At 43.1% G+C, this 26,765-nt stretch overlaps 2 protein-coding genes across 2 annotated transcripts in view; both read right to left on the bottom strand.

The window, feature by feature from the left end:
* LOC145768862 (uncharacterized) overlaps positions 1-15,562 on the bottom strand; it is a 29,933-nt gene extending 14,371 nt beyond the window's left edge. Inside the window, exons 1-2 of the mRNA XM_082580468.1 lie at positions 5,407-15,562; positions 2,681-2,868 (exon numbers count right to left, since the gene is read on the bottom strand). Of these exons, the coding sequence (XP_082436594.1) occupies positions 2,681-2,868; positions 5,407-15,562 (10,344 nt within the window). The remainder of the gene's footprint in view (positions 1-2,680; positions 2,869-5,406) is intronic.
* A 2,579-nt stretch (positions 15,563-18,141) lies between these two features.
* Positions 18,142-26,765, bottom strand: part of LOC145768861 (von Willebrand factor-like) — a 37,385-nt gene continuing 28,761 nt past the window's right edge. Inside the window, exons 16-18 of the mRNA XM_082580467.1 lie at positions 25,178-25,323; positions 25,062-25,094; positions 18,142-18,504 (exon numbers count right to left, since the gene is read on the bottom strand). Coding sequence (XP_082436593.1) covers positions 18,142-18,504; positions 25,062-25,094; positions 25,178-25,323 — 542 coding nt within the window. The remainder of the gene's footprint in view (positions 18,505-25,061; positions 25,095-25,177; positions 25,324-26,765) is intronic.

Raw genomic sequence — 26,765 nt, 5'->3', positions numbered from 1 at the left:
AGGCCCAAAACAATAATTGTTAAATATATTTAATACCTGTAATTTTAGAAATTTTATGCCTATAAGTGGTGAATTTTTTTTCAAAGTGATAAGGTCCTGTCAGCCATATGGAGTTGTGAAGTATCTTCCTCCTTGTTGGAAGAAAAGAGGAGGGACGACTTTTACTGCACGTTAATGTGATGCGAGGGAGTCAATAGTTAATTCTATATCAACTTTGTTGTTCATATCTACACCCTCCTTCGCAACGGAATAACTAGCTTTCGCCTATTGAATGATTTAAAAAGAAAATGGCACCAAAATGTTGTAAAAGCCTGTTAATAATAAATCATTGTTTTATTGCTGCAAACGAGGGCAGCATGTAGTAATGAAAGGCTCCACGCAGTTTACACGTACTTTGCTGTCGAGTAGCAATAAGGTTAAGGGGTGGGCAAAAAATAAACGGTTCGCACTCTAGCCTACTAAGAATTATTGTTTACGAATTATTACAAATGTTTTTTGCGGGATGGTTCGACTATTAGCTTTCAACATGAGCTCGGCATCGACTTCTATAGTCAACGTTTTTGGATTTATTTAGTGAGGTGGTTCTATTCTATCCCGGAAGATTGCTTGAAGTTAACTTTACGTATTACACCCTGAGATTTTAAGCTGGATGCACTGTTTTTATTTTTAGCGAAATCACCACGCAAATGGTGACCACAAGTGCTTCGCTGATTGTGACGGTTGTCGAAGACATGAAATCCCTGTGCTAAAAAGTTCACCAGAAGCTTCTAGTTTCAAAATGAATCCTTTGATCACTGGTTTAGATATTGTAATGTAAACAATCGAAGATATCTCAGCAGGGTATGACTAGTATGACTATGAGGGTATTACATGACTATGAGGGTATGACAGCAGCAGGACAATTCCTCTTGTCGTATTGAAAATCTATGTTTTTGCTAACCCATAAACCAGCGGTTCCCAACCTGGGGGTCGCGACCCCCAAGGGGGTCACAGAGCATTTTATAAGGGGTCGCAAAGCTGTTGCCCATGCAACAACAAAAGTGAATGTAAGTCGGACGACGTACCGGTCCGCTAGCCATTTCATTCGGATTGCTTGTAGCACAACATTATTGCATCAGGTGCGTCCACTGTGATGTAATAAGCGTGACTGTAGGTCCTACAGTCACATTTATTACATCACAGTGGACGCATACTGTGTAGGACTATTCGCTGTAAAAGTGTAAATTGAAACTCTAGCGAAGTAGCCTTGTATATTAGACAACAGAGATCAGTCAATACCAGTGGTGCCACTCCTAGTGTTTTTCCACTAGATCTAGTGTTTTTGGGTTGCATCTAGTGTTCTAGTGTTTTTTTTTTGCTATCTAGTGTTTTTAACGCTTTAGCGTTATGTTGGTTTGCATCAGTTTGGACAGTGTTCAAAGTAGCCCACCTATTTTTTGTTTGGCTGCATCAATGTGTTTGTAGTGCTTTTCAAAGTGGACAGCGAGTTTTTTGTCTATTTACATCCAATGATGACCAAATTTGAGATATTTAGCATAAATACTTTAAAAAATACACACAAATTACTGTGAAAAGTGTTCAAAGTAGACTAAAGTAGGTAGCGTGACGTACCTTTTGGTAGGCTTACATTATGTAAGGCTTACATAGTAGGCTAACGTTAGTCGCTTACGTTTCGGCTGTGGATTATAATGGTAGAAGACGAGGCATCAGTTTACACTTGTTTATAACGGTAGGTACTATAGCCTACAGTATAGCCTAATCAAAGAGTGTACTCTTAATATCACACACTGCCAAGTTGATGAGTGTGGAGTTCTTAGACTACACTACCTCAAAGATTGTGAGTAATATTGTGATTTTGAGTATATTTGCAAAGGCCAAATTTGGGAAAAATTTGAAAAATTTGGGCAAATTTTGTTCGCCCTCGCAAAATGTTTTACTCTCCTACGGCTTCAGGGCACTCACTTTCAAGGAAATTCAGTTATATTTTGCAATTTTAAGGACTTTTAACACTCGCTAACGCCATTGGCTGTCATTTTTGTACATTGTGCATGTAAATGATCGTGTATTTATGATACTAGTGTTTTTTTTTGTGAATCTAGTGTTTTTTTCAGTCAAATCTAGTACTTTTCCATGACAAGAGAGTGGCAACATTGGACTCAATACTCGAGATTGCTAAAAAATAGTTAAATGGAGCATCGTTCCATGGAGAAAAAACGAAAATACGTTGAAGAGTACATTAACCTTGGCTTTAGGCCTACTTCTTTATTGACCAATGGTGTTGAGAAGCCACAGTGTGTTTTCTGCAACGTTGTTCTTAGCGCAGAATCATTGAAACCTGGCTTTTCAAGTATTACTGCTCTTCGCTACGACGTATCTAAGTGAGAGTGGTTTTTCAGCTCTTTTGCATATGAAAACGAAGGAAAGAAATAGAATGGATGTGGAAGACGACATGAGACTGGCTCTGTCTTGCACGGGAAGCAATAAAAGTGGTGGGGGTTAGAGCGTGCCGAAGGCACGCGTATTCTTAGTGAGGAGGATTTCTCAATGCTTCCTTTTATATAGCTTTTCTCATTTCTCATTTAGGCATTTTCACAGTAGTGTAACTTGTTTGGCACTGTCAGCGTCCACACAATAGAAAGATAAAATTAGTTAAGAGAATTAGGAATCTTCATCGACTTACAATTGGGCCATTGGTTGGCTTACATCCGGGTATGCATTCGTCGTTGGCTTGACAGTCAACACCATGCTTTTGCATCATATCTGCTTTTGCATCATGACAATAGCTCGAGCATTTTGATGCACATGAGTCCCATTCTTCACCTTTATTGCACAGCCTTGTTGTTGTTTGAGGGGTAGTAGTCAACTGTTCTGTAGATACATTTGACGTTACGTTGCCGGGTGTTTTTGATCAAAGGTTACGATTGACAATTCGAAGATAGAAAAGCAAATAAGATGCTTATATTCTTGTCAAGCGACATTTGTTCGGAACGAATTTTGGTTTATAGTTTTAATTCATTCTAAAATATAATAAACTATCTGGAATCTAGATAGTATCGATAACAGGGCTGTTTACGCTTAGCTGAAATGATAAATGTGAACTTTTTCTCTACATTGAAAGAGTTTGTTGCCATAACCTAACGCTTTCTTGTCCTATTTTTAAGAGCCATCACTAAACATATAAGGGCCCACTTGTGGATTTAGGTGGGGGCCCAGATGGTGCTCACACGGCTCTGATTATAATGATGGTCTCTGCACGGTTCGCAAAGCAGTCAAATTCTTTTCAACCCGTGCATAGATGAGATGCTTGTTCACAAAACCGGAAGTGAACACCAAGCAAAGATAGAGAAGCTACACGGTTTACTGTACATTTTGACCTACTACGTTGATTCCAGAAATTTGAGTACCCAAGAAATGCAATAATACAACATGTAAACTGCAAATAAAAATAAGTATTTCAACCATTCCACAAACTATTGAACAAACCAAAACTGATGCCAAAACAAATTAGGATTCAAAAAAGCAAAATGTTAATTTGGACATCTACCGATCTTGGCATCAAAAGGTTGAATCGCAATGCTGTCAAACTCATGGTGACAACCAGACTCAACAAAATCTTGTGTCAAACAGTTTAGAATTGTTCGCATTCTTCTACAACAGTGTTTCTCAACCTTTTCAATTCACGGACTATTTTTGCAATAGCCCAAACTTTTGCGGACTCATGTTACAGCAATCACAAAAGAACTTGTTTTGCGAAATTTGTTTATTGCTCGCATTCTCAAATTTCAATGGGAACCTTGTTCCTGAACTTGCTTCACCAGTTCATGGAAATTAGAGTTGATGGTCGTTAAGGCACATCTGACGTCGTCTTCTGGTTGTAGTTGGTTGCGGTGCTTGGTTTTAATCATAGCTAGTGCTGAAAAACCAGCTTCACAATGATATGTTGTCGGAAAGGGCAAAAGAGCTCATGTTGCCTGCAAACAGAGTTCAGATAGATTGGGTTGCATTACTTGGACGTTGGCCCAAAATTGAATCAGAGAAACATTTTTGTATTTCTCTTTCCACAGCTGTCGACTTTGCAGCACAACCAGTTGTTCACCAATGCAATCTATTTCCGGATGAACCAGTACTGCTGAAACCTCGAAAAGATTTCGCACCCACTTAAACTCTTTGTTGAAATTGTGGGAAGGAATATATCTGTCCAGCTCGAACATAAATGAAGTAGCCTAAGGTACTCAAGCAAGATTCCGCCGATGCTCTTCAAATCGAATTCTTCTTCTTCCAAAAATGCATCCACAGTTTAAATCAAATTCTTCTCTTTCCATTCGATGCATCCACAGTTTCATTTTACCTTCAAATGCGACAATGTCTTCCGATACATCCAAAAAGATTTTATTTCTTCCCTGCATAGTAGTGTTCAGTTGGTTTAAATGGCTGAAAAAAAATCAGATAAGAACAGCAATTTGGCAATCCACTCGTTGTCGCTGAATCGCTTGGCAAGTTTAAGATAATGCTGTTTTAAAAAAGCACCGATTTCATTGCGTAGGCTAGCCACTCCCTCTAACACTTTTCCTCGTGACAGCCAACGGATGTTCGAATGAAATAAAAGCCCAGTGTGCTCCGCACCCATCTCGTCACACAACGCTCGAAATATACGAGTGCATAAAGGGCGGGGTTTGATATAATTAACCACAGATACAACATCATTGAAGACGGGGTTGGAAGTAACGACTAGTTGTCACTATTCGATAGCGTTATTCGATGCTTTCTGAATATCGAATGCTTATACCCATTCCTTTTAAAAATAAATATCGAATGCGCGTTATTCACTGCTTTTCTATGCAAGCAACGAAATCATTATTCGTTTTTCACTGATCGATATTTAGGAGAACTGCTGAATCATTTTTTGTTGTTCACTTGCTTCGTCGTCAAAACAAATTTACGAGATTTAGTTTTTGGATTACTATTCGACCTAGTCCCCTTCCGGTTTTCGAACTTTAAAGGATTAAGGAAAATTTTGCGGCAACACAGTTCTGTTTTATCGAGTTTTCGTAATTATTTTAGTTTGCAGATTGCTTGTTTTTGGGCTTGCTTTTTGGCCAGTCAATTTTTAATAGTTGCTATTCATTGCTTTTTTTAAGTATCGATAACGGAAAGTCATTGCTTTTTTGGGCACTATCGAATAGCGAAATAGTCATTGCTTTTTGACTAACGACTTCCAACCCTGATTTGAAGACTATGGCTAGGTCTTCTTGAATCTCTTTTGCTGCCAGGTTTTGCTTACATATATGATTTTAGTTGATGTGCTTGCTGTGTCACACAGAGCTTTCGGGTTGGGAAACACTGTTCTACAATATGAGTTTGGGACAAATAATAATTCACGGTATTTAATCAAACTTAAAAACTTACGTGATAAAGGCGAAGGAGATGCAGATGATGTGGAGGTAGTTGCAAATGATTTGGTAAGAAGCGGAGATGTTGTTGTCGTAGACGCAGATGATGTGGTGGTAGCTGCAGATGATGTGGTGGTAGTTGTAAATGATGTGGTGGTAGGAGCAGATGACGTGGTTGTAGGTGAAGAAGAAGTGGTAGTAGGTGTAAATGACATGGTTGTAGTTGCAGATGATGTGGTGGTAGGCGCAGATGAAGGGGTTGTGGATGCAGATGATGTGATGGGAAGCGAAGATGTTGTGGTGGTAGGTGTAAATGATGTGGTGGTAGAGGCAGATGATGTGGTGGTAGGTGCAGATGAAATGGTTGTAGGTGCAGACGATGTGGTTGTAGTTTCAGATGATGTAGTGGTAGGTGCAAATAAAGTGGTTGTAGATGCTGATGAAGTGGTAGTAGGTGCAGGTGATGTCATGGTAGTTACTGATGATGTGGTAGGAAGCGAAAATGTTGTTGCTGTAGGTGCAGATGTTGCGGTGGCATGTGGAGGTGCTGTGGTGGTAGATGCAGATGAAGTTGTGATTGGTGCAGATGATATGGTTGTAGGTGCTGTTGATGTGGTGGTAGTTACTGATGATGTGGAAGGAAGCAAAGATGCTGTTGTTGTATGTGCAGATGATGTGGTGGTAGGTGCTGATGATGCGGTTGTAAGTGCAGGTGATGTGGTGGTAGTTACTGATGGTGTTGTAGGAAACGAAGATGTTATTGCTGTAGGTGAAGATGATATGGTGGCAGATGCAGATAAAGTGGTGGTAGGTGCAGATGTTGCTGTTGTAAGTGCCGATGATGTGGTGGTCGGTGCCGATGATGTGTGTGAAGGTGCAGATGAAGCGGTTCTAGGTGCAGATGATGTGGTTGTAGATGCAGGTGATGTGGTGGTAGTTACTGATGGTGTTGTAGGAAGCGAAGGTGTTGTTGCTGTAATTGCAGATGATGTGGTGGTAGGTGCTGATGATGCGGATGTAGGTGCAGATGTTGTTGTTGTAAGTGCAGATGATGTGGATGTAGGTGAAGGTGATGTGGTGGTAGGTGCTGATGATGCGGTGGTAGGTGCAGATGCTGTTGTTGTATGTGCAGACGATGTGGATGTAGGTGCAGGTGATGTGGTGGTAGGTGCTGATGATGCGGTGGAAGGTGCAGATGTTGTTGTTGTAGGTGCAGATGATGTGGATGTAGGTGCAGATGATGTAGATGTAGGTGCAGATGAAGTGGTTGCAGGTGCTGATGATGCGGTGGTAAGTGCAGATGTTGTTGTTGTAGGTGCAGATGATGTGGATGTAAGTGCAGGTGATGTGGTGGTTGGTGCTGATGATGCGGTGGTAGGTGCAGATGTTGTTGTTGTAGGTGCAGTAGATGTGGATGTAGGTGCAGATGATGTGGGTGTAGGTGCAGATGAATAGGTTGCAGGTACAGATGATGTGGTTGCAGGTGCTGATGATGCGGTGGTAGGTGCAGATGTTGTTGTTGGTGGAGATGATGTGGTTGTAGGTGCAGGTGATGTGGTGGTTGGTGCTGATGATGCGGTGGTAGGTGCAGATGTTGTTGTTGTTGTAGGTGCAGATGATGTGGATGTAGGTGCAGATGATATGGATGTAGGTGCAGATGAAGTGGTTGTAGGTGCTGATGATGCGGTGGTAGGTGCAGATGTTGTTGTTGTAGGTGCAGATGATGTGGTTGTAGGTGCAGATGACGTGGATGTAAGTGTAGATGAATAAGTTGCAGGTGCAGATGAAGTGGTTGCAGGTACTGATGATGCGGTGGTAGGTGCAGATATTGTTGTTGTAGGTGCAGATGATGTGGATGTAGGTGCAGGGGATGTAGTGGTAGGTGCTGATGATGCGGTGGTAGGTGCAGATGTTGTTGTTGTTGTAGGTGCAGATGATGTGGATGTAGGTGCAGATGATGTGGATGTAGGTGCAGATGATGTGGATGTAGGTGCAGGTGATGTGGTGGTAGGTGGTGATGATGCGGTGGTAGGTGCTGATGATGCGGTGGTAGGTGCAGATGTTGTTGTTGTTGTAGGTGCAGATGATGTGGATGTAGGTGCAGTTGAAGTGGTTGCAGGTGCAGATGATGTGGTTGTAGGTGCTGATGATGCGGTGGTAGGTGCAGTTGTTGTTGTTGTAGGTGCAGGTGATGTGGATGTAGGTGCAGGTGATGTGGTGGTTGGTGCTGATGATGCGGTGGTAGGTGCAGATGTTGTTGTTGTAGGTGCAGATGATGTGGATGTAGGTGCAGGTGATGTGGTTGCAAGTGTAGATGACGTGGATGTAGGTGCAGATGAAGTGGATGCAGGTGCTGATGATGCGGTGGTAGGTGCTGATGTTGTTGTTGTAGGTGCAGATGATGTGGATGTAGGTGCGGGTGATGTGGTGGTAGGTGCTGATGATGCGGTGGTAGGTGCAGATGTTGTTGTTGTTGTAGGTGCAGATGATGTGGATGTAGGTGCAGATGATGTGGATGTAAGTGCAGATGAAGTGGTTGTAGGTGCAGGTGATGTGGTGGTTGGTGCTGAAGATGCGGTGGTATGTGCAGATGCTGTTGTTGTAGGTGCAGATGACGTGGATCTAGGTGCAGATAAGGTAGATGTAGGTGCAGATGATGTGGATGTAGGTGTAGATGATGTGGATGTAAGTGCAGCTGAAGTGGTTGCAGGTGCTGATGATGCGGTGGTAGGTGCAGATGTTGATGTTGTAAATGTGGTTGCAGGTGTAGATGATGTGGATGTAGGTGTTGGTGATGTAGTGGTATGTGCAGATATTGTTGTTGGATGTGCAGTTGTTGCGGTGGTAGGTGCAGATGAAGAAATTGTCGATGTAGATGATATGGATGTAGGTGCAGGTGAGGTGGTGGTAGTTACTGGTAATGAGGTAGGAATCGAAGTTGTTGTTGCTGTAGATGCAGACGATGTGGTGGTAAGTGCAAATGAAGTGGTTGTATGTGTAGATGATGTGGATGTAGGTGCAGTTGATATGGTGGTAGTTACTGATGACGTGTAAGGATAAGAAAATATTGTTGCTGTAGGTGAATATGATATGGTGGTAGCTGCAGATGATGTGGTGGTAGATGCAGATGCTGTGGTGGTAGATGCAGATAAAGTGGTGGTAAGTGCAGATGTTGCTGTTGTAGGTGCCGATGATGTGGTGGTCGGTGCCGATGATGTGTGTGTAGGTGCAGATGAAGCGGTTCTAGGTGCAGATGAAGTGGTTGTAGGTGCAGGTGATGTGGTGGTAGTTACTGATGGTGTTGTAGGAAGCGAAGGTGTTGTTGCTGTAATTTCAGATGATTTGGTGGTAGGTGCTGATGATGCGGTGGTAGGTGCAGATGTTGTTGTTGTAGGTGCAGATGATGTGGATGTAGGTGCAGGTGATGTGGTGGTAGGTGCTGATGATGCGGTGGGATGTGCAGATGTTGTTGTTGTAGGTGTAGATGATGTGGATGTAGGTGCAGATGATGTGGATGTAGGTGCAGATGAAGTGGTTGCAGGTGCTGATGATGCGGTGGTAAGTGCAGATGTTGTTGTTGTAGGTGCAGATGATGTGGATGTAGGTGCAGATGATATGGATGTAAGTGCAGATGAAATGGTTGCAGGTGCTGATGATGCGGTGGTAGGTGCAGATGTTGTTGTTGTAGATGTAGATGATGTGGATGTAAGTGCAGGCGATGTGGTGGTAAGTGCTGATGATGCGGTGTTGGGTGCAGATGTTGTTGTTGTAGGTGCAGATGATGTGGATGTAGGTGCAGATGATGTGGATGTAGGTGCAGATGAAGTGGTTGAAGGTGCAGATGAAGTGCTTGCAGGTGCTGATGATGTGGTGGTAGGTGCATATGTTGTTGTTGTAGGTGGAGATGATGTGGATGTAGGTGCAGATGATGTGGATGTAGGTGCTGATGATGCGGTGGTAGGTGCAGATGTTGTTGTTGTAGGTGCAGATGATGTGGATGTAGGTGCAGATGATGTGGATGTAGGTGCTGATGTTGTGGTGGTAGGTGCTGATGATGCGGTGGTAGGTGCTGATGATGCGGTGATAGGTGCAGATGTTGTTGTTGTAGGTGCAGATGATGTGGTGGTAGGTGCTGATGATGCGGTGGTAGGTGCTGATGATGCGGTGGTAGGTGCAGATGTTGTTGTTGTAGGTGCAGATGATGTAGATGTAGGTGCAGATGAAGTGGTTGCAGGTGCAGATGATGTGGTTGCAGGTGCTGATGATGCGGTGGTAGGTGCAGATGTTGTTGTTGTAGGTGCAGATGATGTGGATGTAGGTGCAGGTGATGTGGTGGTTGGTGCTGAAGATGCGGTGGTAGGTGCAGATATTGTTGTTGTAGGTGCAGATGATGTAGGTGCAGATGAAGTGGTTGCAGGTGCAGATGATGTGGTTGCAGGTGCTGATGATGCGGTGGTAGGTGCAGATGTTGTTGTTGTAGGTGCTGATGATGTGGATGTAGGTGCAGGTGATGTGGTGGTTGGTGCTGATGATGCGGTGGTAGGTGCAGATGCGGTTGTTGTAGGTGCAGATGATGTGGATGTAGGTGCAGGTGAAGTGGTGGTTGGTGCTGTAGATGCGGTGGTAGGTGCAGATGCTGTTTTTGTAGGTGCTGATGATGTGGATCTAGGTGCAGATGATGTGGATGTAGGTGCAGATGATGTAGATGTAGGTGTAGATGATGTGGATGTAGGTGCAGATGATATGGATGTAGGTGCAGATGAAGTGGTTGCAGGTGCTGATGATGCGGTGGTAGGTGCAGATGTTGTTGTTGTAGGTGCAGATGATGTGGATGTAGGTGCAGGTGATGTGGTGGTAGGTGCTGATGATGCGATGATAGGTGCAGATGTTGTTGTTGTAGGTGCAGATGATGTGGATATAGATGCAGATGAGGTGGATGTAGGTGCAGATGAAGTGGTTGCAGGTGCAAATGAAGTGGTTGCAGGTGCTGATGATGCGGTGGTAAGTGCAGATATTGTTGTTGTAGGTGCAGATGATGTGGATGTAGGTGCAGGTGATGTGGTGGTAGGTGCTGATGATGCGGTGGTAGGTGCAGGTGTTGTTGTTGTAGGTGCAGTTGATGTGGATGTAGGTGCAGATGATGTAGATGTAAGTGCAGATGATGGGGTTGCAGGTGTAGATGATGTGGATGTAAGTGTTGGTGATGTAGTGGTATGTGCAGATATTGTTGTTGGATGTGCAGTTGTTGCGGTGGTAGGTGCAGATGAAGAAATTGTCGGTATAGATGATATGGATGTAGGTGCAGGTGTGGTTGTGGTAGTTACTGGTAATGAGGTAGGAATCGAACTTGTTGTTGCTGTAGGTGCAGACGATGTGGTGGTAGGTGCAAATGAAGTGGTTGTATGTGTAGATGATGTGGATGTAGGTGCAGTTGATATGGTTGTAGTTACTGATGATGTGTAAGGATAAGAAAATATTGTTGCTGTAGGTGAAGATGATATGGTGGTAGCTGCAGATGATGTGGTGGTAGGTGCAAATGCTGTCGTGGTAGATGCAGATGTTGCTGTTGTAGGTGCCGATGATGTGGTGGTCGGTGCCGATGATGTGTGTGTAGGTGCAGATGAAGCGGTTCTAGGTGCAGATGAAGTGGTTGTAGGTGCAGGTGATGTGGTGGTAGTTACTGATGGTGTTGTAGGAAGCGAAGTTGTTGTTGCTGTAATTGCAGATGATTTGGTGGTAGGTGGTGATGATGCGGTGGTAGGTGCAGATGTTGTTGTTGTAGGTGCAGATGATGTGGATGTAGGTGCAGGTGATGTGGTGGTCGGTGCTGATGATGCGGTGGTAGGTGCAGATGCTGTTGTTGTAGGTGCAGATGATGCGGATGTAGGTGCAGATGATGTGGATGCAGGTGCAGATGAAGTGGTTGCAGGTGCTGAAGATGTGGTTGCAGGTGCTGATGATGCGGTGGTAGGTGCAGATGTTGTTGTTGTAGGTGCAGATGATGTGGACGTAGGTGCAGATGATATGGATGTAAGTGCAGATGAAATGGTTGCAGGTGCTGATGATGCGGTGGTAGGTGCAGATGTTGTTGTTGTAGATGTAGATGATGTGGATGTAAGTGCAGGTGATGTGGTGGTAGGTGCTGATGATGCGGTGGTAGGTGCAGATGTTGTTGTTGTAGGTGCAGATGATGTGGATGTAGGTGCAGATGATGTGGATGTAGGTGCAGATGAAGTGGTTGCAGGTGCAGATGAAGTGGTTGCAGGTGCTGATGATGCGGTGATAGGTGCAGATATTGTTGTTGTAGGTGCAGATGATGTGGATGTAGGTGCAGGTGATGTGGTGGTAGGTGCTGATGATGAGGTGGTAGGTGCAGATGTTGTTGTTGTAGGTGCAGATGATGTGGATGTAGGTGCAGACGATGTGGATGTAGGTGCTGATGATGCGGTGGTAGGTGCAGATGTTGTTGTTGTAGGTGCAGATGATGTGGATGTAGGTGCAGATGATGTGGATGTAGGTGCTGATGATGTGGTGGTAGGTGCTGATGATGCGGTAGTAGGTGCTGATGATGCGGTGGTAGGTGCAGATGTTGTTGTTGTAGGTGCAGATGATGTGGATGTAGGTGCAGATGATGTGGATGTAGGTGCTGATGATGTGGTGGTTGGTGCTGAAGATGCGGTGGTAGGTGCTGATGATGCGGTGGTAGGTGCAGATGTTGTTGTTGTAGGTGCAGATGATGTGGATGTAGGTGCAGGTGATGTGGTGGTTGGTGCTGATGATGCGGTGGTAGGTGCAGATGAGGTTGTTGTAGGTGCAGATGATGTGGATGTAGATGCAGGTGATGTGGTGGTTGGTGCTGATGATGCGGTGATAGGTGCAGAAGTTGTTGTTGTAGGTGCAGATGATGTAGATGTAGGTGCAGATGAAGTGGTTGCAGGTGCAGATGATGTGGTTGCAGGTGCTGATGATGCGGTGGTAGGTGCAGATGTTGTTGTTGTAGGTGCAGATGATGTGGATGTAAGTGCAGGTGATGTGGTGGTTGGTGCTGATGATGCGGTGGTAGGTGCAGATGCGGTTGTTGTAGGTGCAGATGATGTGGATGTAGGTGCAGGTGATGTGGTGGTTGGTGCTGAAGATGCGGTGGAAGGTGCAGATGTTGTTGTTGTAGGTGCAGATGATGTGGATGTAGGTGCAGATGATGTGGATGTAGGTGCAGATGAAGTGGTTGCAGGTGCAGATGAATAGATTGCAGGTGCTGATGATGCGGTGATAGGTGCAGATATTGTTGTTGTAGGTGGAGATGATGTGGATGTAGGTGCAGGTGATGTGGTGGTAGGTGCTGATGATGCGGTGGTAGGTGCAGATGTTGTTGTTGTAGGTGCAGATGATGTGGATGTAGGTGCAGATGATGTGGATGTAGGTGCTGATGATGCGGTGGTAGGTGCAGATGTTGTTGTTGTATGTGCAGATGATGTGGATGTAGGTGCAGATGATGTGGATGTAGGTGCTGATGATGTGGTGGTAGGTGCTGATGATGCGGTGGTAGGTGCTGATGATGCGGTGGTAGGTGCAGATGTTGTTGTTGTAGGTGCAGATGATGTGGATGTAGGTGCAGATGATGTGGATGTAGGTGCTGATGATGTGGTGGTAGGTGCTGATGATGCGGTGGTAGGTGCTGATGATGCGGTGGTATGTGCAGATGTTGTTGTTGTAGGTGCAGATGATGTGGATGTAAGTGCAGGTGATGTGGTGGTTGGTGCTGATGATGCGGTGGTAGGTGCAGATGCGGTTGTTGTAGGTGCAGATGATGTGGATGTAGGTGCAGGTGATGTGGTGGTTGGTGCTGAAGATGCGGTGGAAGGTGCAGATGTTGTTGTTGTAGGTGCAGATGATGTGGATGTAGGTGCAGATGATGTGGATGTAGGTGCAGATGAAGTGGTTGCAGGTGCAGATGAATAGATTGCAGGTGCTGATGATGCGGTGATAGGTGCAGATATTGTTGTTGTAGGTGTAGATGATGTGGATGTAGGTGCAGGTGATGTGGTGGTAGGTGCTGATGATGCGGTGGTAGGTGCAGATGTTGTTGTTGTAGGTGCAGATGATGTGGATGTAGGTGCAGATGATGTGGATGTAGGTGCTGATGATGCGGTGGTAGGTGCAGATGTTGTTGTTGTATGTGCAGATGATGTGGATGTAGGTGCAGATGATGTGGATGTAGGTGCTGATGATGTGGTGGTAGGTGCTGATGATGCGGTGGTAGGTGCTGATGATGCGGTGGTAGGTGCAGATGTTGTTGTTGTAGGTGCAGATGATGTGGATGTAGGTGCAGATGATGTGGATGTAGGTGCAGATGTTGTTGTTGTAGGTGCAGATGATGTAGATGTAGGTGCAGATGAAGTGGTTGCAGGTGCAGATGATGTGGTTGCAGGTGCTGATGATGCGGTGGTAGGTGCAGATGTTGTTGTTGTAGGTGCAGATGATGTGGATGTAGGTGCAGGTGATGTGGTGGTTGGTGCTGATGATGCGGTGGTAGGTGCAGATGCGGTTGTTGTAGGTGCAGATGATGTGGATGTAGATGCAGGTGATGTGGTGGTTGGTGCTGAAGATGCGGTGGTAGGTGCAGATGTTGTTGTTGTAGGTGCAGATGATGTGGTTGCAGGTGCTGATGATGCGGTGGTAGGTGCAGATGTTGTTGTTGTAGGTGCAGATGATGTGGATGTAGGTGCATGTGATGTGGTGATTGGTGCTGATGATGCGGTGGTAGGTGCAGATGCGGTTGTTGTAGGTGCAGATGATGTGGATGTAGGTGCAGGTGATGTGGTGGTTGGTGCTGAAGATGCGGTGTAAGGTGCAGATGCTGTTGTTGTAGGTGCAGATGATGTGGATCTAGGTGCAGATGAGGTGTATGTAGGTGCAGATGATGTGGATGTAGGTGTAGATGATGTGGATGTAGGTGCAGATGAAGTGGTTGCAGGTGCTGATGATGCGGTGGTAGGTGCAGATGTTGTTGTTGTAGGTGCGGATGATGTGGATGTAGGTGCAGGTGATGTGGTGTTAGTTACGGATGATGTGATAGGAATCGAAGTTGTTGTTGCTGTAGGTGCAGACAATGTGGTGGTAGGTGTAAATGATGTGGTGGTAGCTGAAGATGCTGTGATTGTAGGTTCAGATGATGTGGTGGTAGTTGTAGATGATGTGGTAGGAAGGGAAGGTGTTGTTTCTGTGGGTGTAGATAATGAGGATGTATGTGCAGAAGATGCAGTTGTAGTTGCAGATGATGTGATTGTAATTGCAGATGAAGTGGTGGTAATTGCAGATGATGTGATAAGAAGCGAAGGTGTTGTGGCTGTAGGTGCAGATTCTGTGGTGGTAGATGCAGATGAAGTGGTGGTAGGTAAAGTTGAAGTAGGAGTAGGTGCAGATGCTGTAGTCGTGAGTGCAGATGGTATGGAAGTAGGTGCAGGTGAAGTGGTGGTAGGTGCAGACGATGTGGTTGTAGGTGAAGCTGATGTTGTGGACGTTGCAGATGAAGTGGTGGTAGTTGCAGTTGATATGGTAAGAAGCGAAGATGTTGTTGCTGTAGCTGCAGATGATGTGCTTGTAAGTGCAGATGATGTTGTTGCAGGTGCAGATGTTGTTGTGGCAGGTACAGATGAAGTGGCTGTAAGTGCAAATGATGTAGTCGATGAGGCAGATGAAGAGATGGTAGGTGCAAACGTTGTGGTGGTAGGTGCAGGTGATGTGGTAGTAGGTGCAGATGATGTTGTTGAAGGTGCAAGTGTTGTAGTTGTTGGTGCAAATGATGCTGATGTAGATGATGTGGTGGTAGTTTGAGCAGATTTTGTTGTCGTAGATAGAGGTGTATGAGCAAGCGTTGTAGTAGAAACAGGTGTTGTAGTATGTGGAGATGTTGGAGTAGTAGGTGCAGATGATGTGGTGGTAGATGCAGATGACGTTATGGCAGGTGCAGATGTTGTAGTTGTAGGAACAGATGCTATTGTTGATGCAGATGGTGAAATTGTAGTTGAAGTCATAAGCGGAGTTGTTGTTGTTTCTTTCAATGTGGTACACGGTGCACCAAGGCAATGAACTTTGCGACGAGAACAAAAGCATTTCTGACAATCGTTGGAGAACTCAGGAATTGGATCACCTTGAAATAAAACGATATCCATGTTGTAGCATTTATTAGCATATATTAAGAATACTGTACTTAATTTTTATTTACCCTACTTACATGTTGGCATATCTTAAATTAGAAATGTTAGGAAGGCATACATCATTGGAGTACGGTGACCATATTTTTTGGTGTTGTTGTAGGTTGCAGGTGATTTTTTAGAAAGTTGCAGGCATTTTTTAGAAAGTTTAATACATATGCTCAGTGCCGGATTAACCACGTGCGGGGCCTGTAGCAGATTGATTTAATGTATTATACAGATTTGATATTTTTTCATTATAGTGCAGCCGCTCTTGCCCCATCGTGTTTCGCAGATAGGCTATAGTTTTTAATCAACTTCAATTTTGAAAATGATCTCTCTCCACTCTCCAGTACAGTTAGTTACCATCAAATATGGATAAATGCGTAACAAATTGTCAATGTCAGGAAACGTGGTGTCGATATTGTTTTCTTTAATCGAAGTGAAGTAGTTGAGTTCTGGAGAGGAGCAATCAATAGCAATGTGCTTTACGAATTGGTGTATGCCTTGCGACGTTGCTCCAGCGCAGATTGTAGGCTGTCCAATACTGCAAGAAAACTTCCACCGGGAATCTGCCTTTAGTTGATATCCACTGCATCTGAAACTGAGCGGCCACTGCCTATATTCTCATCGTGCGTTCGATTTTGGACAATTCTTCTTGTGCTTGTTGGTCGGTAATCCGGCACTTAATTCAGCTTCTACGCCTCTGACTCAAACTTAGCGAATTGTTCTCTGAATGTCTGTAGGGATCCTGCCAAAGAGGCACACAACGCTGAAGCAATGTTGAGATTTTGCCGTTTTGTTTGAAGAGAGGCTTGACTTGCTTGGAAGCGATCGGGTAAGCAATTTCAAAAAGCCACTAAGGTTCCAATTTCGAGCAACTCCAATTTCTCAAGGAGTCCATTTGCCTGCTGTTGACATTCTGCCTTTTGCTCTTCGTCATTTGCAAGTTTCTCCGGTGCCTCCTTTTTGAAAAGAAAACGTTCTTTAATTACCTTAATTAATGGCATCAGTTTTTCCGGACCATCGTGTTTCAGAGAGCTTCTTTAGCACTCCACCACCTGAACACTCCAGAACGGACCAACGGTGTGTTGAAGCAGCAAAGAATAGCCTAGGATAGATATTTTCAACGAAGTCAAAGAACTGAACTGTTTCTGGACACGATTGTGCAGCACGTACACCAACTAAATTCAACGAATGAGCATAGCATGGAACATATTCTGCAACAGCACCAATTTTTTTTTGTTGACAAGTGTCTGTAGGCCTACTCCGTTATATTTTCCGCTCATGTTGGACGCGTTGTAATAACTCTGTCCAAGGCAATCGGCAAGATTAATACTCTTCTCACTAGTGTACAGTACAGTCGAATAATCTTTCAAACAACTAGTATCGTGGGCTCGTGGCACTGGATCAGGCAGTTGCCTCAAGAGGAAATTACCGGTTTTTAAAGTTTACAATAATTAGGAAGGGATAAGACGTTGGGACTAAGTAATTTAATCCTAAAACTATGGTATTCTCCCATGCCATTCCAGTTTGCAAGCCAAAAATTACTTACCAATTATGTTCGACAGTTTTTTGCAAAAAAAATGTTTTGCTCGCCAAGTGCGGGGCCTTGTGAAGCGCGGGGCCCGTATAGCAGCTGCTACATCTGCTACTATAGTTAATCCGGCACTGCATATGCTTGAGTTTCACAGTGACTCAGTCTTCATATTATATCACCTCAGTTTGTTTAAATATCACCACAACAGCTATTAAACAAACTGTAAACCTAGTATGTGTATAACGCTGCTGAAAAAGTGAGCACCCAAAAAAATAGTCACCTTTACCACTGATACACATCATTATATTGAATGCAACGTTTTCTTTCGTAACTACAAGGCTAAAGCTATTAGCTTTATGTTCTATTTTGAACACAATGAAGATTCAATGCATTCGTACCCAATACGCCTTCGATCGGGTCTTAGTGTGTTTTACCCATTATTTACTAATGCTTGATGTAAGGCTATTTTAGAATGCTTCTTAATTTTGTGGTTCATGTTCTTTTTTAATTTACGATTGATTTTACTGGAAGAAATGAAGCCTAACTAAAAGCCATAATATTTAGCTATGCCTTCATGGTAGATATAGGTTCTACTTTGATTTCATGTAAAAGTCCATACGGTTCTGATAAACTAATAAGAGGTTGAAAATTGGTTCTAGGGACATTATTGCAATCTAATGTATTGTTGAAAATTGGTTCTTTGGACAACTTCCCTCCAGACAACTGCCCCCCCCCTTCCCCCCGGACAATTCCATCAAAAAGTGCAGTAAAGGTTTTTCTTAATTAGCGCTAGTGGTTTCATTATTATTTGCGACAGAAAGATATATAAACATCGCCACTAGAAATGTAGCCTAAATTATAAGCGATTCCTCTTAGTAGGCCTACATTGCGATTTTCATAGTTTTCTACAATGGTTGCAATGCGAGCTGAACAGTCTTGATAGCGTTTTTTGGGCGGTGGTGCAGGAAATCCTGCAACCATTTGGTTAATTGTTACCGTTGCTAAAGCCTGCTCGCTCTTATGCGTCCATAAAGTTCCAAACGTTTGGATGATATGCAGTAATGTTAGCTTGAAGGTGGATATGCCATCCTTCCAACGAATTGTTTGTGTGGGGAAGATCTTCCACTACACGATCATGCATGCTCCACGTGCTGATCGGAAAACGGGGTGATCGTCTGTTGATGCGTAGCCTTCTTCCGATGAAGACATCTTCAAAGTAATTTATGATCGAGTCAGCTTCTGTTGGCATATCCTGAAGTTTTTCAAACGCACTAACTACGTCATTTGGTCGAATGAAAGCCAGAGCTGGGAGCATACGATTTTTCAGAGCAAAGTCAACATCTGCCTGATATTGGCCTTGCAATCCTTCCGCCTGTCTTTCCTTTAATCGGTGTAACGAGTAACGATGTTGCTACCAAACGTCTTCGCGCTATGAATATTCTTCACCGAGTCATGTTTAAATTTTATTATTCTCTTGGTATTCATTATCCAGGGGCAGTTGTCCAGGGGCAATTTTCCTATGGGGGCAATTGTCCGGGGGGGGGGGGAGGGCAATTGTCCAGGGGGCAGTTGTCCGTATACCTGAAAATTTTTTAAACTCAAGTTTAGTCTAGGACTAGGTGCTAAAATGCAGTAGAAATGGCTAAAGTGCATAAAGGAATAAATTGTTTCTTTTCTAGAAACATTACTGCCCTATTGTCTCACTGTAAAAAGGTATTAAAATCTACAGAATGGCCTATTATTTTTCGTTAAAAAAATCTGCAATGTTTAAGAACTACTTCAAGATGCAATTTGGTTTATAAAGTTAAAAAAAAAATTGACAATTTTTTTACAACTTTTTTTTATTTTAAGAGTCTAGATCAGAGGTTCTTAACCAGGGGTGCACGGCTGCACGCACCACTAAGGCGTGCGAGACCGGTTCAAAGGGGTTGTGGGGATGCTGAATCATTAAGATTAGTTGTAAAATGACATAAAAATATGCTTGTTTAGCGGGCTTTGTTACGGCCAATCTCTGTACAAATCAAACGTCATATAAAACCGTTCAAGTCTACTGAATATTACGTCATGGAAGTTGCTAGAAAATGTGCCAAAATTGCACCATCGTTCATAGACTTGTGTCAAACTTGTTAGGACTTGTTTGGGCCTGTTTAAACAGGAAATATTACATTAGCTTTAAACACCTGTTGAAATGACTTCATAATTGTCTTTCATTATTGCGTCACAGTACTGCATACGTGAATTTGAGATATTGCTATCTATTCTGGTCATTCGTAAAATGATTGTTTGAAAGTTGGCCGCACATTTAACTGTTGGCTTAGTGCTTGCTAGCTGGACAAAGGTTCCGTCTTTTATCCAAGTAATCTGTTCTGTAGTGACAGTTTTCAGTGGTGTACGCGTTGCACCCCCTCGTTTTTGGTAGCCGTGGGCTAATTTTTACAGAAATACACTGTTTGAAAAGAAGTTCAAGTGTGTGTTTCTTCGGTCATTATATGCAGACGAAAGGATCCGGGAACTTTAAGTTACAATTTTCCCACGAAGAAATTATGGTTTACCGCTGTGACCATAAAAAATAAAAGACGATTCTCTGTCTAGTGTTTGGCACAGAAGCACTTAGAAGCAAAAAAATAAAAGACGAAGTTTGTAGTTGGTAGGCTAAGAAGCACTTAGAAGCAAAGAAATAATAAAAGAAGATCTTATTGGTTGGTAGTCTAAAGAAGCAAAGAAAATTAAAGACATTTCTTCTCGGTAGGCAACTGAAGAACTTTAAGCTAAAAAGTAAAGACATTTCTTCTCAGTTTGGTACAGAAGAAAAATAACTTGACATTTATTGGCAAGAAAGAAGATTAAAGGCAATCCATCTGTGCTTGAAGATTCAAGTCGAAGAATCCAAGCAAGTTTTGTGGACTTTAGGACTTCATACTCGTACAGCTACGGTATCGTGCATTTAAATTCTTTTTTGTATTTTTACGGTCTTTGCAGTTAAGTTTTTTATAACTTAATTTTGTGTGTTTGTGTAACTTAATTTTTTTAATTGTTAAATTTAGCCCTAACATTTAATATGTCTACACTCGGTGGCGACAAGGACTCGACCGCCGTAGACTCGACTGAGTTTAAGCCTGATGATGTTCTTTGCGGTCGGGCAGGCCATTCTGGGGAGGGACCCATTAACGATGAGGCTAAGTCAGTTCGAGAGGCCCGGCATCTTAGACGGGATATTTTGACTCAAATTGGGAAACTTTCTGTGGCCCTAGGTTCTTTGAGTGATAAGCAGGAACTGTTAATTTTTAGATCTAAGTTATCTACTTTAGAAGAGGAATTACGGCATTTCCATGCTCTCTTGAGTAAAATTTTTAACTCTGCAATCTTAGCAGAACTTCGTGATAGGGTAGATCCCGAATTTAACTCGTTAAAAAATAACTTCGAACAAAAAGAAAGTGATTTCTCAGATATGTTGGATGCTGACATACATCCTGAGGATAGCGCCTCAAATGTAAGCACTAGGATGTCTAGGACTTCGTCTCGGATAGTGGCACAAATTAACCTGCAGCTAAGACGAGAGGAGCTCCAGATCCAAGCTGAGGCCGAAGCAAGAGCTGCTGAGGCCATCGCGAGAGCTGAGGCCATTCGAGCTGAGGCTGCCGCGAGAGCTGAGGCCGAAGCGAGAGCGGCTGAGGTCGCCGCGAGAGCTGCTGAGTTCGCACTCAAAGACGCTCAGTTGAGGGCTGAACAACGAAAAGAGGTAGTTTTAGCTGAATATCGATCAGAGGCGGGCTCCCGGCGTAGCTCTAGGAAGGGCTCTTCTAGGCATTCCAGAAGTGAACATCAATCACAGTTTAATTTACCTAACCTTTTCCAGACGCCTGTTCAATCTGTAAGTGGACCTGTACAATCCACATGTTTTCCAGCTGTTTCAGGAGGTCTCGGGGCCGCGGCTAAGGGTCTTCCGAAGGCTGTAGAGCCAAGGTCTGCAAATTACAACCGAACTCCTCCCCCAGAGCGTACAGGTCACGGGGCCGCCATTAGCAGTAATGCTTTGCCCCCTTCACAGTTTTCAGCGCCGCTAGTTTTTGATCGCCCAGCTACACGTAATTTGGGTGGTTGTGAGAGGCGTATCGTGTCTCCTGATTTTAACGTATGTGAGGATCGTGATCGGGCTGTGCATGTGACTGAGCCCACTCAGCCCATTAAGGGATATAGCTTGTCTTCTCCCGCTAAATCGAGTTCTCAACAGCAGGATTGCTTTTTTGAATACCAAAATAGTAGGACGTTCTTCGATAAGGCGGCCTTGATTGGTTACGATGGTAATAATATGCCATTTGTCTTCTTTAAAAATCGTGTTATGGCCTTGATGGCAGCTTCGCCCTTTAAGGGAACTCGTTTGACTTTGTTGCAAGCAGCTTGTGTTAGAACAGCTGCACAAACGATTGCTAATTTGGTTTCTGACACTCCTGGCTTGTCAGAGGAAGACAGGATAGAAATGTCGTTAGCTCGCTTGTCCCAACGTTTTGGGGTTCGTGGAGGTCTTTTCGCAGAACCAGAAATTAGAAAGTATCGCTATGGTAGCAAATTGACTTCTATCTCTTCCAGTGATTTGAAAGAGTTTAAAGATGAATTGTCGCAGTGTTTGCTTTACGCGAAAGCTTATGGTCAGCGTGATAAATTAGAAGGACGTTTTGTTTTGGATTTGGCTAAGCGACTCCCGTTTGACGCTAAGCAGCGTTATCTTGACTTTTTAGGTGATCAGTATGGTAGCACTGAGGAACCTACCTTTCAGAGTTTGTTTGATTTTGTAGTACGGGAGGAAACGCGCAAGTCGACTGATTTTAGCATTATGCTAATGGGCGATTCTGGTGAGTCGCAGCATTTTAAAAAGTTTGGCAAAGGAAAATTGCCTTCATGTCCGGTTAGGCAGACGTCGGTAAAACCCCATGATAATGTGATTTCAGGGAGTTCGCAGTACTCGACTGCTGTTGGCGCACCGCGCGGCGGTGTGGCCAGACGTAGTGACATACCGGCATGTTTTTGTTGTTCGTCACGTGGTCAAGTTGAATATCATTTTTTGTCTAATTGTAAAGAATTTTTGCGCTTGACACCTAAAGATCGGAGAGATGTCATTGTGAAAGCTGGCAAATGCTTGAATTGTTTGCGCCAGCATATGGTTAGAGACTGTAATCATGCAAATAACTGTCGTAAGTGTGGACCTACCAACGATAGGAAACACTATTTTCTTCTGCATGATTTTTATGTGACGTCACGTGATTCTCTGGATTTGGTCGGTAAAGATGAGGCTGGTGCCAGAGTTCCTGTGCGTAATGTTAAGATTGGAAATGTTAAAGCAGCCTTTAACCGCGTTACTGCTGCTCGTGTTTTGAATCCAATGACTGGCAAATCGAAGTTGGTGTATTGTCAGCATGATCCTGGTTCGCAGTTGACCTTTGTTTCGAGTGACTTGGTGTGCGAACTTGGTCTTAAACCGTATGATAAAGCGTCGTTTAAAATGGATACTCTGGCTGGTCAGAAACCTACTTGTGCTGACCTTGTTAAACTCAACATCCAGTCGTTAGAGACTGATGAACTGTTTTGTGATATAACCTCGGTGGTTAACCCAGCTTGGGCTGACGATGTTAAAACCTTACCCCATAAACAAGATTTAAGTGGTTTCCGTCATTTTCATGACGTGAATATGTTTCATTTGAATGATTGTAGTACTGTAGATGTACTGATTGGCAACGACAACGCTTATTTGATGTGTGCAAAAGAAGAGCGTGTTGGTGACAATCGTAGTGAACCGCATGCTTTGCTCACTCCTCTCGGTTGGTTGGCTTGTGGTGGTAAGTCACCCTTAGTTGAAAGCGTTGCTAAAGTGTGCAGAGTGCAGACGTCTTCAGAGTCGGATGTCATCTCTGGCTTTCAGCGTAAAATTGAGTCTCGTGATATGGAAATAGCAGACCTGAATAAAGTCATTCAGGATTTGACGTTGCAAAATGAAACCTGTGAATTGTCTCGCAATGATAATTTGGCTAGAGAACTTGTCGAACCGAATATTGAGTTGAAAGATGGTCGATTTGAGATACCTGTTCCGTTGAAGGAAGATACTGATTTACCTAACAATTTTGTGTTGGCGTCAGATAGAGCTGCTGATTTAAAGAAGAAGGCTTTAAAACAATCTGAATTCCGAGGAACTTGTGTAAATGATGTAATGTCTTCTTGTCCTGAATTGTCTGACTTGTTAAACCCTCTGGCAGATGTCTTGGCTAGATTTCGGCTTGAAAGATTTGGTTTCATGGCTGATGTGACCAAATACTTTTTTCACATTTTGGACTCTTCAATACGTAAGCCCAGTTTTATTGAACTGCTTACGTACACAGGCAGTGCCGTTCGGATCGTGAACGAACGCCCTTTGGTACCTTTGAGTGACGACCCTAGGGATTTTACTGTCATCACCCCTGCCTCACTTTTGACCCCATACTTAGACCCATACTGTGCTGTTGGGCAACCACATGATCGTGACCAATTAAGAAGGGATTATCGGTTCAATTTGTCACTTTCTCAGCAGTTTTGGAATAAATGGATCGATTTTTACTTGCCAGGTCTTCAGGGCCGGAAAAAATGGCTAAAAATGGCCGAGAATTTGGAGCCTGGTCAACTTGTAGTGGTAGGTTCTCTCCAAGACATTGGTAAACGTGGGAAGTATCAACTTGGGAGGGTGCATGAGGTAGTTCCACAAATTAGGAAAGGGAAGCCTGTGGTTCGTAGAGCCAAAGTTGCCGTCTGCAACTATGATGAGAGTACGGGGAAAGTGAAAGTAGACTACGTGTTGAGGGATATTTCGTGCCTCGCCCCCGTAAAGAACACCTAAGTGTTAGGGTTTGAGCCTGGTTTTGTCTGCGGTGGCCGATACTTGTCTGAGCCCGGAACAGTCGGTTATTATCGCAACTATTGTATATAGCGTCATTTGCGTGTACCTAATACCTATGGTACCAATTTCATGTATCGTCGTGTTTATTCTTATTGCTGTTCATTCTTTGCATGCCCTTTGTATTTGCGTATTAACTTAAACGTGAGTGATTCAAAAAATTTGTGTATCGTGTGTTTTATTCATTGGCTCACGATTGTCCTTCAATTCTTTTTTAGTTATGCCATGTTAGACTGTCATAACTAGGGGCCGCTATGTTACGGCCAATCTCTGTACAAATCAAACGTCATATAAAACCGTTCAAGTCTACTGAATATTACGTCATGGAAGTTGCTAGAAAATGTGCCAAAATTGCACCATCGTTCATAGACTTGTGTCAAACTTGTTAGGACTTGTTTGGGCCTGTTTAAACAGGAAATATTACATTAGCTTTAAACACCTGTTGAAATGACTTCATAATTGTCTTTCATTATTGCGTCACAGTACTGCATACGTGAATTTGAGATATTGCTATCTATTCTGGTCATTCGTAAAATGATTGTTTGAAAGTTGGCCGCACATTTAACTGTTGGCTTAGTGCTTGCTAGCTGGACAAAGGTTCCGTCTTTTATCCAAGTAATCTGTTCTGTAGTGACAGTTTTCAGTGGTGTACGCGTTGCACCCCCTCGTTTTTGGTAGCCGTGGGCTAATTTTTACAGAAATACACTGTTTGAAAAGAAGTTCAAGTGTGTGTTTCTTCGGTCATTATATGCAGACGAAAGGATCCGGGAACTTTAAGTTACAATTTTCCCACGAAGAAATTATGGTTTACCGCTGTGACCAGGCTTTAACAGACATTCTGAACTGCAGGTGACTATTACTTTTCAGTCATTCTAAAACGGGATGTGATGACTGGTTGAAAATTTCAAGGAGGTGCCAATAAGGAAAAAGGTTAAGAAAGACTGGTCTAAATAGTCTAACCACAGAACACCTTCTTGATAGCGGACTCCGTGGATTTCTACGCAGAATTGGCATGTGCTTACATTGACACAAGTGGTACCCGTCTCATCAACCACCTGAAATAGAATTAAATAGATTAGATTGCATAATTTATGTAAACCTTTTAACAGAGCATTTTCCAGTGCCACACACAGCTTACCATTCCATTAGGACAAGCACATCCTTCAACACAAGATTCTGTACAGTTTGATTCAACTCTGCCGTAGTAATTTGCGTTTTCACAGGTTTTAGGGCACGCCGTTGTACACGTTTGGTATACCATTGGACAATCTCCACACATCATCGCTAAAAATATAAATAGAGTTTTCATCACTATACGAAAAAGGGTTACTGTATTCTAATTTTTAAAGGCAATTTCTCTGAAAATATTGTAACCATTTAAGGGCTGTTGAAATATCACATTAACCCTTCCAAGTGTCAGAACAATCAGTGTTAAAACATTATAGTCGGTAGCTTGGTTAGAGCAGTGGTGTCCAAAATTTTCCCCAGCGGGCCAAATTTGATGATGCGGAAGTGCCCACTGGCCAACAGCCTCTGACAACCTTGTTTTGTGTAAAGATGTGAATAACTGTATGGTAGCATTGTATAATTTAAAGTCATTTTTATGCAACAAACCAATATGCAGGTTGGAGTATTTTATGATGTTAGGCTGTATGAATTAACTGCTTTTCTATCAGAAATAAACATCCAAAAAATTTGTAAAACAAAGCTGTGTTAACACTTTGCTCCTCAAAGGGAGGCCAGATTTGGCCCCATCTCATAATTTCCTTTGATTACTTGAAGCACAGTAACGCTATGCACTTGGTTTTTCTTGCATTTTCCTAAAATTGCCAGGCGGATCTGATGATATTAAACTTGATGCTAAAAGTTGTGTAGTTTTCTTGAAAATTCAAGATTTTGGTGAGTTTTTGCAATTTCTAGCTACCTTCCAGCAAAGCGTGAAATGGATTACATTGCGATAACAAGCAATAAGCTCATAATAGCTTCGTGCATCGATATGCGCGAGCAGAGAGAAGCATCCTCTTGTTTTCCTTTGTTTGGTTTGACCTCAATAATACAAAGCGCGTTATTTTTTATGCTACAAAAGAACAGCCAGTGATCACAAAGCTATTAATTAGAAACAATAATAGCAAACGTTTTTTGCGTTATCAGCTCTACGAAGAAGAGCAATCCACGATCAAAATAGTAGGCTATGTAGGCCACAAACTATTCAAGTAGTTTTTCAAGCAGATAATATTCATTGACCAATAAAAAACGTTACAATAAGAAATCTTCCCTTGGGTAAAGACACGAAAAACCTGGTTTCGAAATAAACGTTCTACGGAAATGCTCTCATTGACAAAACTTGCAATTGAGGAAATGTATCACACTGCAAATGCTTTTGGGAGAAGCCTGAAAAATAGCATTTTTGCACACAGTAATTGAGAGATATACTCAAAATTATGAGATAGGCTCCATTTACACGTAGCAGCTAACTCGATGGCTACATGTTCCTTCCCTGCTTTATGTCACCTACTTGTTATGTGTTGCATTTTTGTTTCACAGTGCACTGTGTGTTGTTCCAAAGAGCGCAAAATAAACATGATAATGCCTCGTCTACACTACAAAATATTTTGTAATGTAGACGAGGCATAAAGCAAGGCGTCACATCAGACAAACAACAAATCAGCTTTCTTGATCATTGATTCAACATCTGAATACGTTGCGCCAATGTATAAGAGGCTGGC

The sequence above is a fragment of the Aplidium turbinatum genome, chromosome 4, assembly GCF_918807975.1.
Source record: "Aplidium turbinatum chromosome 4, kaAplTurb1.1, whole genome shotgun sequence".
Classification (NCBI taxonomy): domain Eukaryota; kingdom Metazoa; phylum Chordata; class Ascidiacea; order Aplousobranchia; family Polyclinidae; genus Aplidium; species Aplidium turbinatum.
This window is presented reverse-complemented; position numbering and strand designations above follow the sequence as displayed.